At 39.3% G+C, this 17570-nt stretch overlaps 1 protein-coding gene across 1 annotated transcript; it reads right to left on the bottom strand.

Moving 5' to 3' along the window:
- Positions 1-2045: 2045 nt before the first annotated feature.
- Positions 2046-17456, bottom strand: LOC308662835 (transmembrane protease serine 12-like; the record flags this gene model as incomplete). The annotated part of the gene is made up of 5 exons (XM_081318979.1): positions 2046-2282; positions 9035-9177; positions 12785-13047; positions 16390-16591; positions 17321-17456. 5 exons carry the CDS (start codon positions 17454-17456, stop codon positions 2046-2048), a joined length of 981 nt encoding a protein of 326 aa, XP_081175105.1.
- Positions 17457-17570: the final 114 nt, after the last annotated feature.

Genomic DNA, 17570 nt, shown 5'->3' with positions numbered 1-17570 from the left:
TACTTGAACAATAAAACATTGATTCTAGATTACATTCCAGTAGTGGCAAATTTATGGATTGCATTACTTTCTTTCTCAACTGCCAGTGTATTTTCCTAAAACTTCTGTGTTCAAGGACTTTGAGAATATACTATTGTTTATTGCTGAAAAGACAAGTTCTCCTATACCAAAAGAAACAGCCTTGGCTAAGAAGAAAAGGAACATGTTTTTCTGAAATTAGTAAAGAGGCCTAGACTGCAATGTTAAAAATGTTAATATCACCTTTTAAAACATTGATAATGAACCCTAAAATTCCAGGTAACAAATGGCAGACTAAGATTTGTGATTTGAAATTGCTCTGACAGGCTATTGATAGTGAGTAATCTCTTCTAAAGGAAAGGTCCTGCAAGTTGTTTTTAGATCACATTGAGCCTAAAGACCAGAAGGTTTTTATATTTAACTGACTATAATAAGCAATTGATGCTAGGCATAGATAAAACGGTTTGCAGCTTGAAAACATGCAAATGCAAGATAAATAGGTACCATTTCAGTGGGAAGGTTAACAGTGTTCTGTGCACCTCAGTATATAGTCACATTGCAATGACCGTGGGTGCATTGTGGTACATTTACTGCATTCAACTTATTTTTTTCTCATATTTAATTCATATAACAAAGCGAACAGATGCTTGCTCTTAACCATAGCTACTTTCAATTATGATATTCTTTTGAATTACCTACAAGGGTTAGACAAAGGACAGTGTTTCACTATTTTCCCTCCTTAAGTAAGAGTTTCCAGTAATATTAACAGGAAAGGAATGCTTGAGCCCATGGACACTCCAATTTTATCCAAGCATCCTCACATTGTTCTTTGCAAGCTAGTAGAGGTCCAAAACCTAATCTGCAAGCCAAGATACTTTTGCCTATACCCCACCAGCTAGAAGACACATAACATGCAATATATTGACAAAGTCAAAATGTGCCTTAAAACATAATAGCAAAGAATGATTTAAATATTTTCACATTTTATGACTTTGGATTATTTTTCACTCTCTCCCCCTTTACTCAGTCTTCTCATTTGTTTACCCTCCTATACATTCATGTTTCTCCTATGTGCCCCATTTTTGGTATCAAAAGTGTTATATCAGGTTAAGATCACAACCCTGCATCAACTTGTTTGGTATACATTTAAGACAGCTGTGTTCTTGTCCCTTCCCATGATAATGTCTGCGGTATGTGATCTCCAAGTACCATTTCAATTATCTGGAGAATTGTTGATAATTCCACATATCAGCAAGTTTGTTTTTAATTATTTTGCATATTTATCAAAAAATTAAATTGCCGCACTCAAAAAGACTTTATTTAAGCCTCTAGGTTGTACCCATTTTATTCACATGCATATTTATTATTTATATTTCACTTTTTTAAACCACCTATCTGCCTCAAAGAGGGATTTTTTTTGTATAGAAAACATCTATATTTTAATGCATATATTTGAATCATTTATACAGTTGTTAGGAAATATATAAAGTTTATCTTGCAGAATAAACAGACCCAGCAATTGTTATTGATCACACTTTTTCATATTTCAAATCCAAAGATAAAATCACATGTTTGTGGGAGATTCATGTCTAAAAAAATTCAATTTTTACATCTTCATGATTTTTTCCAAAGAAATACTCTATAGGGTTTAAAAGAAATACAGTGGAGTATCAAAATAACTTCAGAATACTTTATTTGAAAATACTCTTAATTATCTAGTATCTTTTTACAAACATAATTTATCCTTCACAATGAAAAATATAAATTTAGGGTACATTTGTTTAAAATTCACTAATCATGTATATGATTGTTATAATGTTTATTTAAGAACTGACTTCATTTTCATATTTTAGTGTTTTTGGAAAGATATTAAACATAGACCAAACGTAAATATGATGGAAGGCAGATTTAAATTATATGGGCATTTTTAAAAAGCAATTTTTGATAATGGTATTGTTTCCAAGAAAAACAAATACATTTAAAGAGCAATACAAATTTACTGCATACAATGGAAAGAAACTGCCATTTTACAGAATATGGAAGACTGTCCACCACACAATTAAAAAGTTCAAGAGGCAATGAAGTTCCACAGTTACAATTTTACTCTGTAAATAATTGTTTATCCAACTTATATAATTAATTGTCCTGACATAAACTCCTGGATGTCTTGGGCGACCACAGCCATAGCCAAAGCTGGTAATTCCTATCAAATAAAACTTTGTAGTGGTTGGAAGGTAGCATGAAAGAGGACCACCGCTGTCTCCCTGGAACAGAAAAAGCCAATACTATGTTTTTAAGTTTTAGGAAGCAACAGATATCAATTATCAAAAGAAAATACTAGGGGGGAAAAGAAAATTTTCTAGGAAAAATAAATCTGGAAAACCCAAGCAATCTTACTATAGTTTGGTAATACACAAAGTAGGCCAATTAGATATAATTTCTTGGAAAATCAGCTACCTGCTCAGTAGGCTTGCCCAAAAATCAAACTATGTATCTAGGAGTATGTAATCTATCATCCAGTTTTAGCTATCATAAGAAAGCATTTTATACATGGCTAATGAAGACAAATCACCTTACCCTTTATTTTCAAATTGTCTATTTTGGAGACAGGTAAGTAGTCTAAATATACAGAACGGAAACAAAATAAATTCTAATTTTCCTATAAAGTTTGCTACTATGCTGTAAAAGCAGCAATTTTTAAGGAATTAAGTCAAACCATAAGTATTGTTTCACGTAGTGCAAAGTTGGGGGTTATTTGATTGATCTTGAAAAAGCAAATTATATCCTGGCAGGTAAGCAAGTTATGTTAAGATATTAAGTCAGTTTCTAGGTTCATTTTTCAATAATTGATAATGCTGAAAAAATGAAATTGTAACAATATAGTAGACTTAGAAAATTCAGGATTTTCAGGAGTTCCAAATAGCATTTTGACTTTACTAATCTTTCAGGATAGTCCTCTTCTTATATCAATTCACTTTTAATTCATCCACCCCGATGACTTACATCAGCGGCTCCCACCCCTAGAATGCTTCTTATATCCTTTATAAGGTCTTATCTTGCGGCAATAAGGACGGCGAAGTCTAACTACTTTGCTGCCCTTATCCCGTCTGCAGATAATCGCCCGGCCGCCCTGTTTAGGGTAACTCGCTCACTCCTTAATCAGGAGGTGAGGGATGATCCCTTACGGGGACGAGCCGAGGAGTTTAGTCATCAATGGCGGACAAAATCGCTCAGATCCGGACCGGTCTGGACTCTGACTGAGCAGAGTCTGATGTGGAGGAATCGGATGGTCTTGAGCATGTTATCTGGACTGAGTTTGATCCTGTTTCCCCTGATGATGTGGACAGGATCATGGGGAGGCTGAGCACCACCACCTGTTTGTTGGATCCATGCCCCTCCTGGCTAGCTAAGGTTCAAGGTTTTGGTTATGATCTTTAAGTCCCTACATGGCATGGGTCCGCGATACCTCGAGGACCACCTGCTGCCGGCGTCGACTCCCCTCCGCCCTGTGCGCGCCCACAGAGAGGGCCTCCTCAGGGTGCCTCCTGTCAAGGAATGTCGACTGGTGGCCCCCAGGGGGAGGGCCTTCTCTGTGGGTGCTCCGGCGTTATGGAACCAACTGCCGGTTGAGCTCCGGATGGCATCAGACCTCCGATCCTTCCGTCGCGGGTTGAAGACCCATTTATTTGAACTAGCGGGTCTGGCCTGATGGGGGTACATGGGTTTTTATAGGCTTGTTTTATTATTCTTGTTTTAACTTGGGCCTTGATTTAATTGTCTTTTAATGTTTGTATTGTTATTTATATTTACGCCCTGTGAACCGCCCTGAGTCCCTCTGGGAGAAGGGCGGTATAAAAATCTCAATAAATTAAATTAGCTTATGCGGCCCGGGAGGGGACACGAGGCTGGTTCCACACAGTAATAACTGCTTCTTTGAAGGAGGTGTCTTCCCTGCCGCCTTGAAGGAGGCGGTGGTGAGACCCCTCCTCAAGAAGCCTGCCCTGGACCCGGCTGTTTTAAATAACTATTGTCCAGTCTCCAACCTTCGCTTTTTGGCAAAGGTTGTTGAGAGTGTGGTGGCGCATCAGCTTCCTCTGTTCCTGGAGGAAACTGATTATCTGGACCCGTACCAATCGGGTTTCAGGCCCGGATACAGCACGGAGACGGCATTGGTCGCGCTGGTGAATGATCTCTGGAGGGCTCGGGACAGGGGTTGTTCCTCTGTCCTGGTCCTATTAGATCTCTCAGCGGCTTTTGATACCATCGACCATGGTATCCTACTGCGGCGTCTCAGGGGGTTGGGAGTGGGAGGCACTGTTTTACGGTGGTTCTCCTCCTATCTCCTGGGCCGTTCGCAGTCGGTGTTGACGGGAGGGCAGAGATCCGCCCCGAGGCCTCTCATTTGTGGAGTTCCTCAGGGGTCGGTTCTCTCGCCCCTCCTGTTCAACATCTATATGAAGCTGCTGGGTGAGATCATTCGTGGTTTCGGGGTGGGGTATCATCAGTACGCTGATGATACCCAACTTTTTCTTTCCACCCCGAACCAACCCAGCGATGCCCTCGCCGTGATGTCCCGGTGCCTGGAGGCGGTCCAGGTCTGGATGGGGAGAAACAGGCTTCGTCTCCATCCCGCCAAGACTGAGTGGCTGTGCATATCGGCATCTCGGGTCAACCAGACTATTCCATCTCAAACGATGGGGGGTGAGGTGTTACCCCCCGTTGATAGGGCTCGCAACTTGGGCGTCCTCCTGGATTCACGACTCAATTTTGAAGACCATATAGGAGCCGTGACCAGGGGGGCTTTTGCCCAGGTTCGCCTGGTGCGCCAGTTGCGACCCTATCTGGACCGAGATGCCCTACGCACAGTCACCCATGCGCTCGTGACCTCCCGTTTAGACTACTGCAACGCTCTCTACATGGGGCTGCCCTTAAGGACCACTCGGAGGCTTCAGCTGGTGCAGAATGCGGCCGCGCGAGTTGTGATGGGGGTTTCCCGATACTCCCATGTAACACCTCTACTCCGCGAGCTGCATTGGCTTCCGGTTGCCCTCTGGGTGAGATTCAAGGTGCTGGTGATGACCTATAAAGCCCTAAATGGCTTGGGTCCGGGATATCTGAGGGAACACCTGCTGCCGGCATCAAGTTCCCTTCGTCCAGTGCGCTCCCACAGGGAGGGTCTTCTCAGGGTGCCACCGGTAAGAGATTGCCCGTGGGTAACACCCAGGGATAGGGCCTTCTCAGTGGGGGCGCCTGCCCTTTGGAACCAGCTGCCAGTGGAGCTGAGGACTGCCCCTGACCTCTGTTCATTCCGCCGGGGCCTGAAGTCCTGGCTCTTCGAGCTCTCTGGCCCAGGCTGAGGATTACTCTTATTTTAACTGGGGTTTTATTTATGCAGGGACAAATATAATTTTTTTAAAATTTGTTTTTAACTTTTGTATCTTGGTTTTTTAATCCCCCTGTAAACCGCCCTGAGTCCTTCAGGAAAGGGCGGTATATAAATGTAATAATAAAATAAAATAAAATAAAATAAATAAATAATAAATATATTCTCGCACCCCTTACAAAAGTATGAAATAACAAATTATGCATATAATTTGAAACTTTTGAAACTTCTAAACCTAAGTTTTGGCACCCCCTGGAATATTGTCTCGCACCCCCAGGGAGTGTGAGCAACCCTGGTTTGGAACCTCTGACTTACAGTCAGGTCCAGAAATATTGGGACATCGACACAATTCTAACAACTTTGGCTCTATACACCACCACAATGGATTTGGAATGAAACAAACACAATGTGCTTTAACTGCAGACTGTCACCTTTAATTTGAGGGTATTTACATCCAACTCGGGTGAACGGTGTAGGAATTACAACAGTTTGCATCTGTATCTCCCACTTGGTAAGGGACCAATAGTAATGGGACAATTGGCTTCTCAGCTGTTCCATGGCCAGGTATGTGATATTCCCTCATTACCCCAATTACAATATGCAGATAAAAGGCCCAGAGTTCATTTTAAGTGTGCTATTTGCATTTGGAATCCGTTGCTGTCAACTCTCAAGATGAGATCCAAAGAGCAGTCACTATCAGTGAAGCAAGCCATCATTAGGCTGAAGGAACAAAACAAACCCATCAGAGAGATAGCAAGAACATTAGGCGTGGCCAAAACAACTGTTTGGAACATTCTCAAAAAGAAGGAATGCACCAGTGAGCTCAGCAACACCAAAAGACCCGTGAGACCACAGAAAACAACTGTGGTGGATGACCGAAGAATTCTTTCCCTGGTGAAGAAAACACCCTTCACAACAGTTGGCCAGATCAAGAACACTCTCCAGGAGGTAGGTGTATGTGTGTCAAAGTCAACAATCAAGAGAAGACTTCACCAGAGTGAATACAGAGGGTTCACCACAAGATGTAAACCATTGGTGAGCCTCAAAAACAGGAAGGCCAGATTAGAGTTTGCCAAATGACATCTAAAAAAGCCTTCACAGTTCTGGAACAACATCCTATGGACAGATGAGACCAAGATCAACTTGTACCAGAGTGATGGGAAGCGAAGAGTATGGACAAGGAAAGGAACTGCTCATGATCCTAAGCATACCACCTCATCAGTGAAGCATGGTGGTGGTAGTGTCATGGCATGGGCATGTATGGCTGCCAATGGAACTGGTTCTCTTGTATTTATTGATGATGTGACTGCTGACAAAAGCAGCAAGATGAAGTCTGACGTGTTTCGGGCAATATTATCTGCTCACATTCAGCCAAATGCTGCAGAACTCATTGGACGGCGCTTCACAGTGCAGATGGACAGTGACCCAAAGCATACTACAAAAGCAACCAAAGAGTTTATGAAGGGACAGAAGTGGAATGTTATGCAATGGTCAAGTCAATCACCTGACCTGAATCCCATTGAGCATGCATTTCACTTGCTGAAGACAAAACTGAAGGGAAAATGCCCCAAGAACAAGCAGGAACTGAAGATATTTGCAGTAGAGGCCTTGCAGAGCATCACCAGGGATAAAACCCAGCGTCTGGTGATGTCTATGCGTTCCAGACTTCAGGCTGTGATTGTCTGCAAAGGATTTGCAACCAAGTATTAAAAAGGGAAAGTTTGAGTTATGATTATTATTCTGTCCCATTACTATTGGTCCCTTACCAAGTGGGAGGCACATATGCCAACTGTTGTAATTCCTACACCGTTCACCTGAGTTGGATGTAAATACCCTCAAATCAAAGCTTACAGTCTGCAGTTAAAGCACATTGTGTTTGTTTCATTCCAAATCCATTGTGGTGGTGTATAGAGCCAAAGATGTTAGAATTGTGTCGATGTCCCAATATTTCTGGACCTGACTGTACATGGACAAAGAGTACAGAGAACAGCAACAAAGATGATTAGGCGACTAGAGGCTAAAACATATAAGGAATGGTTGCTGGAATTGGGTATGTGTTACGACGCTAAGCTTGTCGATCAGAAGGTCGGCAGTTTGGTGGGTCGAATCCCGAGTGCCGCGTAACAGAGTGAGCGCCTATTACTCGTCCCAGCTTCTGCCAACCTAGCAGTTCGAAAGCACATAAAAAATGCAAGTAGAAAAATAGGGACCACTATGGTGGGAAGGTAACAGCGTTCCGTGCGCCTTTGGCATCTAGTCATGCTGGCCACATGACCACGGAGACATCCTCGGACAAGCGCTGGCTCTTCGGCTTTGAAACGGAGATGAGCACCGTCCCCTAGAGACGGAAACGACTAGCACGCATGTGCGGGGGAACCTTTACCTTTAGTTTAATGAAGAGAAGGGCAAGGGGTGACATAATAGCAGTGTTCCAATATCTCAGGGGCTGCCACAAAGAAGAGGGAGTCAAGCGCCTGAAGGCAGGACAAGAAGCAACGAATGGAAACTAATCAAGGAGAGAAGCAGCCTAGAACTAAGGAGAAACTTCCTGACAGTTAGAACAATTAACCAATGGAACAATCTGCCTCCAGAAGCGGTGAATGCTCACAACACTGGAAGTTTTTAAGAAGAGACTGGACAGCCATTTGTCTGTAATGGTATAGGGTTTCCTGCCTGAGCAGGGGGTTGGACTAGATAACTTCCAAGGTTCCTTCCAACATCATCATCATCACTATTACATCCATGTATTTTCTTGGCATAATATGAAAATGACTTCTCAGTGCCTTCATTTTTTTTTTGCAAGTCAGTTGGCTGAGTTGTCTTTTACATTTTCCCTGAGGGGAGAATTATTCTCATTTTTCAATTTTGTACTGTAAGAACTGTAGAATATAGCATAAGTGGAAGAAAAATAACCATGATTATAATTCCTAATTATTTTTTAAAAATCTAGGTTTTGTCTGTATCATATCTCTGCTGAATACTGCACCTCCAGAAAAACATTTCTTTTATGGCTACTCTGAAATATATCCAGGTAATTTTGATCATAGGTTTCTATTATGGTTGGAGGGGTCCCAACTTAGATATTTACTTCAGATAGGAAAAGAATGAGAACTGGGAACTTGTTTGGCCACTTTATCGCATTAAGAATTCAGTGGTTCTTTCCTGGGACAGAAAAACAGAACGGTAGCTTATTCTAATCCCATTCATCAACAAAAATAATTTTGGCCCCATCCGTTAGCCAAAGGAATAAGTATCACAAACTACTATTCAAGGGAGAACTCAAAAAATGAAAGTATAGTCTTCCTGAACGGTGTCTAAACACTAGCATATTCTTTCCACTTTGAATAATACATCAGTCTCATCTTCCCTTCATTTGTATATTTTTTAGATTGCTAGCATGAGGGTAAGATCTGTTTCTCTTCTGAAACTGATCTGAACTCTTTGAGAAAATGACTGTCAGAAAATCTGTTCCAAATCAGGAGCCTACTGTAGATAGTAAAGAAATATGCAGTAACGAAATAGCAGGCTATAGGTAAATTGTAATAATATGTAATAAAGAGTAATTAAACTATATTCTCCAAGCACCTGCACAACAAGCTTTGCCAACATAATCTAAACTAAAATTCTTTTTACCTGGCAGCTATCAATACCTCCAGCTGGAAAGCCAGCACAGACCATATTCAATGTAATTGTTCCAGCATACCAGCTGGGTTTATTACACATATTTTGTGGAATAATATCTACTTGAGCTTCTTGTAATATTAAGTTGTTTTCACCTGTAAAACATATATCATGACATTGTGAAACAAACCAGTCATTACTTAAGAGAACTAAGCCTTTCTGATATATTCTACCAAGCTTACATTATACTTAACACTCCAAAAAGCATACTCCTGATCAAAATAATCTTCAAGATTCATTCTAGTATTCAGGAGTTGTGTCTAATTTTGTTTGGCATCCAACTTAGAACTCAAGATTATACAGAACAGTAAGTGCTGTTGAGATTTTTGTTATATTATTTCTATTCTCATTGTTACATCTTAAAGGCTTAATTGTCCTTTTGTGGTTAGTTTGTAATGGTGTAGGATTTAATTTATGAATTCATTTTTGTGCTCAATCTTATTTGTACAGTCAGCATGGCTGAGTTCAACAAGGATGAAACAGGAATCAATAAAATCAGGGCCAAATTACTCCCCAGTGCTTTAGGCTAGATTTTAAAAAGATGTTATTTTTGTAATTATGGCATTAAGTATATTTATTCATTCGTCTCCTGCCTTTATTTTTTTCAAAAAATTCAAGGCAGTGAACATACCCAACACAGTGATAGAGTTAACAAAAGTAGACTAATTATGACCAAGTATGTTTATTTGTTGCAGAATGAATGCCTGATGGGATGGGGAGAAGTTATGAAATAGAAAACTAAGGGGAAAGAGTGCAATGAAATAAAATGTTTAGAACTGTTAATTTAGCTACATCATACTACATTTGCTTCATTGTCATTTTAAGAGAAATGCTGCAAATTATAAAGAGGATGAAGTGTGCTGTTCTTGGTGCTGAAGGTACTTTGTGTAATGGATCTTATGTTTAATCTTTAGCAGGCTAAACCCTAGTGAAATCTTTTGATGGTTTTTTTAGTTTCAAATGCTGGGAAATACAAGTAGCCAGATTCACCAACATTCTAAATAGGCAATCCTTTTAGCTTGTAAGATTAAAAAAGCAAATGCTTTGTGGATAAGAAATCTGTTCAGGTTGCTCAAAGCTAATTAGTAAGGTCAGGAGCAGAACTAAATGTAGTTTGGACAGCCAAAAGTGACCTCATCTAACAGTAATAAGAGCTGCTACTGATCCCTATAATGAACTGAAAGGGAAGAGCTATCTTTCAGAGCTCACAGCCTAGAAAACTTAACATGTAAGAACCATTTCATATTTTAAAGAGTACAATTAGGGTATCAATTTGGTTTCAATGCAAGTTCACGCAACTAACCTCACCATGTCTATGTAAAGCCTTTGAGTTTGACTCCTGATGTCCACACAATTTTCTTGGCAACAGTACAAAAGTGGTTTCCTACTTCCTTCTTCTTAAGACATCTTTTGATTTCCCACACTAGCCTACAGCACTAGTATTTGAAAATCTCCCATTTGAGTATCTTTTTAAGCTTCTGAGCTCAGACACTGTGATCCACATGCTGTCATTTGCTGAAGCTCCCATCATATACTCATTCCGCCGGGGCCTGAAGACCTGGCTCTTCGAGCTCTCTGGCCCAGGCTGAGGATTAAATTATTTTAATTGGGGTTTTATTTATACAGGGATAAATTTAATCTTTTTTAAACTTGGTTTTTAACTTTTGTATTTTTTGGTTTTTAATTACCCTGTAAACCGCCCTGAGTCCTCCGGGAAAGGGCGGTATATAAATGTAATAAAATCAATAAAATCAATATTATCTATTTCAAAAGCCTATACAAGAGGACATTGAATTAGGTAAGCTGTAATTCACAGAGCACTGGAGTAGATGGCAGCACTAGTTAACCTAATGACAGCCAGTTTGGTATATAAATACTATAGTTCTAAAGTTACAAAGGCAATTGGGCCCAGAATTTCCATCATTAAGCAATCCTGTTGTAAAGTGTGACAGCACATGACCATATCATTTAGAGACAGCAATCTCTTCAGTTCCTCTTGCAGCTGTTAAGCCAGGATCATGGATCATTAAGTCAATATGTAATTTTGACTCCTTGTAATTTCCTGCCAGCTTCCAAAAACCAGTTAGTGGGGAAGCTAGCAGGAATGTGCAAGACCCAGACAGATTACAAGCAGGCTGCCATACAGGTAACTGGCTGCTCCTGGGTGGAAGAGATAATGATGGGTGAACAGTTGCAACCCTCATAAGTGTAAGCCAGTTGCCGAACATTCAGATTGCAATCACATGAGCATGGGGTGCTGGGACAGCCATAAACTTTAAAACCAGTTGTAATTATCACTTGTTCAGTGCCATTTTAACTTCAACTTCAACCAGTTGCTGAACAAATTAACCAAGGACTACCAGTAGTACATATAGTGCTGGCCTAAAAAACAGGCAATGGCAAACTACTGCTCTACTGCTGCAAAAAAAGCTGCATGATTGTATTTGTACATCACATGAGTTAAAACTTAAATTGAAGGGGACTTTTTAGTTCACGCAGAGGCAGATGCAATCTGCTATTAATAGAGCTCCTTTCTGCCCTTTCTCTGTACTGAAGGCAGTGGTGGGATTCAGCCAGTTTGCACCACTTCAGCAGAACGGGTACCTAATTTTTTACTGCCCAGGCCCAGAATGGACTTCCGGAAGCAGCATCAGCACAGGGAACCAGTCGTTCATATATTTGAATCCCACCAATGACTGAAGGTTACCTTGTTCAACATTTGGGGGAAGGGAAGATGAAAAGAATTGCTTCTACATATTTAGCTTCCTTCATATAAATGCAGATTCAAGACTTCTCAGATAGAGGCCCAGTGCCAAAATAAAAATAGTCTTCCTGTGCCCTATATTTGTGAAAACCTAATTTCACTATCCAAGATTTTCAGCGTTCTCTGAACTATAAATTAAACCTAGTTTTCTTATAAACATGTGAAATGCCACGAATAGTGAATAGCAACAGCAAAACATTTGCCAGAAATTTAATATTCTTAACACTTTAAAAGAGAACCAAAACAACTGTGACGAATATAGTGACATGTTTACTTTTATTGTATGGTTGTGTGAGAAAAATAATTTTATTGAAAGTTATTGTTATCTGCTAAAAAACTCCTTGATGAATAATAACATTATCAAGTGTATTGATTTAGTTGAGGCCTTCTGCCTGCTGTAGTAATATTTGTAATCAGAGCTGTGGCTTTTTGCACAACACTGCACTTTTGCAAACTTGCATATTTCTTTATTTAGAACACAGAAACTTAAATGAGAATTATGGAACTGTTTTTGTACTAGTATCTGATTTGTGCAATAACACATAAGAGTTATGTGGGAAAGCTGTGGTTGGAACAAGAACCGAAAGTAGTCTTACTGCAAGATAACTGATTACTGTTGTAAAACGTTTGTGGTTTTAAGGTATAAAAGGAGTTGGGCCAATTGCTCACCATCCATCATTCACTGACAGCTTGTGCTTTTGGTCCTCATTGCAATGGGTTTTGTTATGTAATTGTTCTAAATTTTAAATTAAATTAAATTTAAATTAAAAGTTCTAAATTTCAATAACCCTCTGGATCCTAAAGTGAGATGTTTATGGTGTGTTGTCTCGTTTTAACAACTTTTTACCCTGTTTAGTTTTTGTTGCACAGTAATTTTTAATCTGATGTTTGTACATTGTCTGTATATAAATGTCACAGAAATAATAATAGAAAAATACCTTTTTCCTTTGTGTTACCCCATCCAGATATGTAACATGGATACTGTTGACTTGTCAAAAGATTTGTGGCAGGTAAGCAGATCGGACGAGCATAATCATTGAATTTGATAGATCTGACTAGTGTTATCAAGGCAATATCATTGTCATACGTGTCTCTCATATAATTAGGATGTATATTGATAGCTTTAATCCGACGTTTTATTGTATGAGAATTATCATTAAGATTATGCAAGCCAATTACAACCCTCCAAATGGCTGGGTTCCTAGGACAGAACAAAACGTTTATATGGATTATTATTATTACATTGCTATTTTATAACTTCTATGACATGGAAATCATTTTTTTATTCCATTCTCAGTAAACAATAAATCATTAAGTACAGATCCTGATTAAAATTGGATTATGTGGCTAAAACAAGGATCATTGCAGAAAATAACAGAATTTTACCAATAAAAAAAATATTCTTTCTCAACTATCACTCCACCCAATTGAGTATCCTGCTTCCCACAATAACTGCTTAGATGCTTATAGGAAATCTATATAGATCTCTCTGGTGATAGCATATACTCAGCATTACTTATAGCCAATGAAAGCATTTTCCAATCTAAGCCCTTTTTAAAGTCTACAAGTAAGTACATCACTCTTACAAACTTCTTAAAATGTTCTGTTTTTACTATAATAGTAGAACCTGTAATACATTTTTAAGATCAAAAGTGTCTTTGAACTCTATTTTAATAACGTTGGCTCACCAAAAGGCAGTTTTAAAGATGTCTAGATACCCAGAGGAAAAATAAGCTGAGGTTATCAGGGAAAAGATCTTTTTTTAGAGATCTTCAAACAGAAGCCAGATGATTATCCAACAAAGACGGTCTACAGTAGTGGCTTTTGCACTCAATGGGGGCTTGGTTTAGTTGACCTTCTAACTCTGATTCTCCAATGCTGAAACAACTGTTACCACTTGCATCCTTCAGCTAGTTGAAAAATAATTACATATGTAGGCATGTATCAATCCACCCCTCCGATTTGGAAAACAATGGCGGGGAAGTGAGTGCAAAAGACAGCATGGCGAGCCTATATTGCTTTTCTCACAGCCCAGGTTTCTTGATAATTTTTGTCATTTATGTTTTATTAATATCTGACTTTGGCCATATTAACAGTAAAAAGATGTCTAAGAAAGGTAACCCCTGAAATGGCAAAGAATTAAGTCTTACATAGATTACTAAGGAGATTCAAACAACATCTCACTCTGGCAGTAAAACAGAGATGACAGAGAATGAAAAATCCCTGTCAATGGTCTGAAGGCTGAGTGATGCTCAAAAAACCTTGAGGATAATTTAATAGGAAATACAATTAAGCAACTTAAACAAAAAATGGATAAATGAGACATTTAGATTTGAAAGGATTCGCAAAGTATGTTTGAACAAATTAATAAAAAACTAAAAGATTTGTCTTCTCAAGTTTTGAAAATCTCCAAATACCTAGCACACTATATGCTGTCATTATGGAAAATGAGTTTAGTTATTGGAAAAGTCCAGAAAATGTTACTGACACTAAACTAGATTTGGCTAGTAGAGAATTATAACATATGTTTTCTGAGAATTAATAGGAATTAGGGGAAATGCAGAAAGGGCTAATTTAACTGGATATTTAAAACTTAAATGATCAGATTTAAAGCTTTCATATGCAATGTGTCAATAGAGACACTTCTCTTAGGTTCAATCAATTGCAAAAGCCAAGAGATAATATATTTGTAAAAAAATCAGATGGAAAAAGAATATTCAGCAAATGGACTAAGAAAGATAAACTAAAATGGAAATCAAGTGTTATATTTCAAGATACTAGCCCTGCCATTATTAAAAGGAATTAGATATAAAGGGGGGGGGTTCCTCTCAAGTATTTCAACAAGGAAGATAAAATTGTTTCTAGGCTCTCAAAGAACAAATTAAACAATAAACATATATATTTCATGAAGAATTAATAGAGAACCATCTGTAATGTTTAAAGAATTCATACTCTTTATGAGAATACAATGAGAACCTTTAACATTTGGGATTCATAAGATGAGAGCTAATTGAAACAAATATTTGATGTTGGGAAATAAGACAATACACAAAGAACAGCAAAGTATTATTTAGACATAAGGAGAAATTTAGCAGCAAAGGGAGGAGCTGGAGCTCAGTGTAGCACTCCCCTAGAGTAGACTTGTTGGCAGGTGTAATTAATTCTCTATAAACTCAGTTCACATGTATTCTTAACAGATTGGAAGGATGAGGCTAGAGAGAGTAAATGGAAAAGAAAACAGGTAGTGTGGCGGAAAGGGTATGAGGCATAAAAGGCTAGACAAAAATATTTTTACGAATATAATTGCAAATGTGTTGACAGGAAATGTGAGATTTCACCGTTGGTTTGTTTTGTAGGAATGGTAAACCACACAATAGTAGAAATATAATACAAGTAGTACTCAAGTTACAATGGAAATTGGAACTAGAATTTCCATAGTTAAGTGATGAGATCATAAACTGTAACATAATGTGACTGCATTGGACAGAAATACCTACATTCAACAATGCCATTGTGAGGTGAATATTCTGGGTCGTTAAGTGAGCACCTCCTAACAACTTCCTGTTAATTTCCAACAATCAAAGGCTGGCAGGCATGTGGCTGCTATAGGAGAAGATACAAGAAGGTGGGAAGGCAAGAAGAGAGGCTTGGAGTGGGTGTACAAGCCGTTAGGACATATACATATACTTCCTTGCGAGGAGGTGATTACTTAACAGAAGGTGACAGTCACTGATTTAGATTATTTTAAAAAAGAGAATGGACAAATTCAAAAGGAATCAAACTAACAAAGGCTACTAATCTTAGTACATATTTGCCATCTCTAACTTGTAACAGTGAAGGAGGAACATTAGTGATTCAGCTTCCAGTAGGCATTTTTGGCTTCTATGTAACAAATGTTTGCTTGATGACCTCATGGCCTGAGCAAGATTTCTCCTTTCAGTGCTGTCCAGCAGAGTTGCTAGAGGAAGTGAAAACCAGACGTTTTAAATAAAGAAATTGGATTAGCCATCTAAAACAGATTGGTTAAATCATAGGATAGCAAAGGAGTTATTTGGAGGAAAGAGAAATTTTAAAAAATGAATATAATACATGGTAAAGCAGAGATAAGTAAAATAAGGGGAAATGGTTTATAATACTTAAAATATTTTTCTCTTGTGTTATCCTTTTACACAACTATTTATCATTAAAATGATAAGGTTTGTCCTGGTAACTCTGAACATGAGTCTTTTATTACTCTAGGATTGGATATGAAAAAGCTTCAGGCAAATAATTAAACAAATCTGATGAAAGCACCAAAAATTCCTCCCTACATTCTATCTCTGTGTGATGATCCTTGACAAATATTCTTCTTTATTAAATCCTTGACAAGTAGTATGAAGCTACACCTGCTTCAGAACTCAATTCTGTTTAGTTACGAAAGTTAGGAAAGGCATGTTAAATCTCAATTTTTGATATATAATTATATATTTGGTCAGTACTTCTTTGGGCAGTAGATTTATTACACCCAATTAAAGAAAAAGTATTAGAATGGAAAGGTACATACTCTGATATTTTAATGCAGTGGGCTGCTGTCAACACTATGATTGTATTAATTAAAGATCCACCACATACATGGACATATCCTAGACCAATTGCATAAACTTGAAGACTAATTTGCCAAGGCCATGCTCCTAGCATAGCATCATGTCCACCTACAATTCGAATCCCTGTTGCTGTAGTTTTCATAAGAGGCCTTGTTCCACAGTCTAGAAATCAAAGAAAAATAGGTAAGTCATCTAAGAAATAGCATTCAATTAGCAACATATATTTTAAGCAGTTAGTTTACAAACCACATTCTACAAGAAAGACGAAACAAGAGTGAAAGATTTGAGGAACTGAATCACTATTTAGGTTGTATGAATAGACCATATATTTATTAGTCAATTTTACCTCAGCCTACCTGTACAAAGTCGGTCTCTCTAGTTAATTTATGGTTCAGTGTGTTGTGCAAGAAAAAATACACCAGAACTAAGAGGGTGAAAACGGCAGTAGCCACGCCAAGGTTAACTATATTTCCTTCGCTCATTTCAAAAGTAAAGAAGAGGGAGTGAATCACACGCCCGCAACTTAGTTGCTGCAACATCGACAAAGATCGTAAGGGAACGAATACAACTTTGCACAGACAAAGTTGTAGTAGTCCCCAATTATTTTTCGTCCCGAGAGCAAACGCCTGAGGCACCCCCACTTTCGCCCCTATTTATGCAATCGTGATGGGTCTTTCGACAGCCACCACTGTTGCATAAATGGCAGCAGGGTAGCTCGGCGGACGCCTCCTTGTCGGGCCCTCGCGTTCCCTCGGCGAAGGGTTCCCGCGCGCTCCGGTGACGGTTTTCCCCCTCAAGCTCGATCTGTTAGGCTACCCCGTGCGAAGCAGCACTTTGGCGATCAACGGCCGAGCTCGACGCCCTGCGAGGACGGAGCGAGGCCAGGCTCACCGTCGGTCAGATTTAGGGAGGACAGGGTTTGGGGCGCGGCTTCCCTGAACAGCACAAGCAAAGCCCAAAAGGAAAAGGCGGCGGCGGCAAAGTTGCGGCTCATCGTCCGTCCAGCAAACAAAATGGCAGCCGACATCGCGCGCCTTCCCCCTCAGGCGCGGGCCGTCGAGGCTCAGGTGGCAGGGCGCGTGACCGACGCTTTTCCTCGTCAGCCTCGCGCGGCGTCCCTCGCCAAGGCGCTTCCCTGGTG

The sequence above is a fragment of the Vipera berus genome (assembly GCF_964194415.1).
Source record: "Vipera berus genome assembly, chromosome: 2".
Classification (NCBI taxonomy): domain Eukaryota; kingdom Metazoa; phylum Chordata; class Lepidosauria; order Squamata; family Viperidae; genus Vipera; species Vipera berus.
Note: the sequence above shows the minus strand (reverse complement) of the source record. Positions and strands in the feature narration are given on the sequence as shown.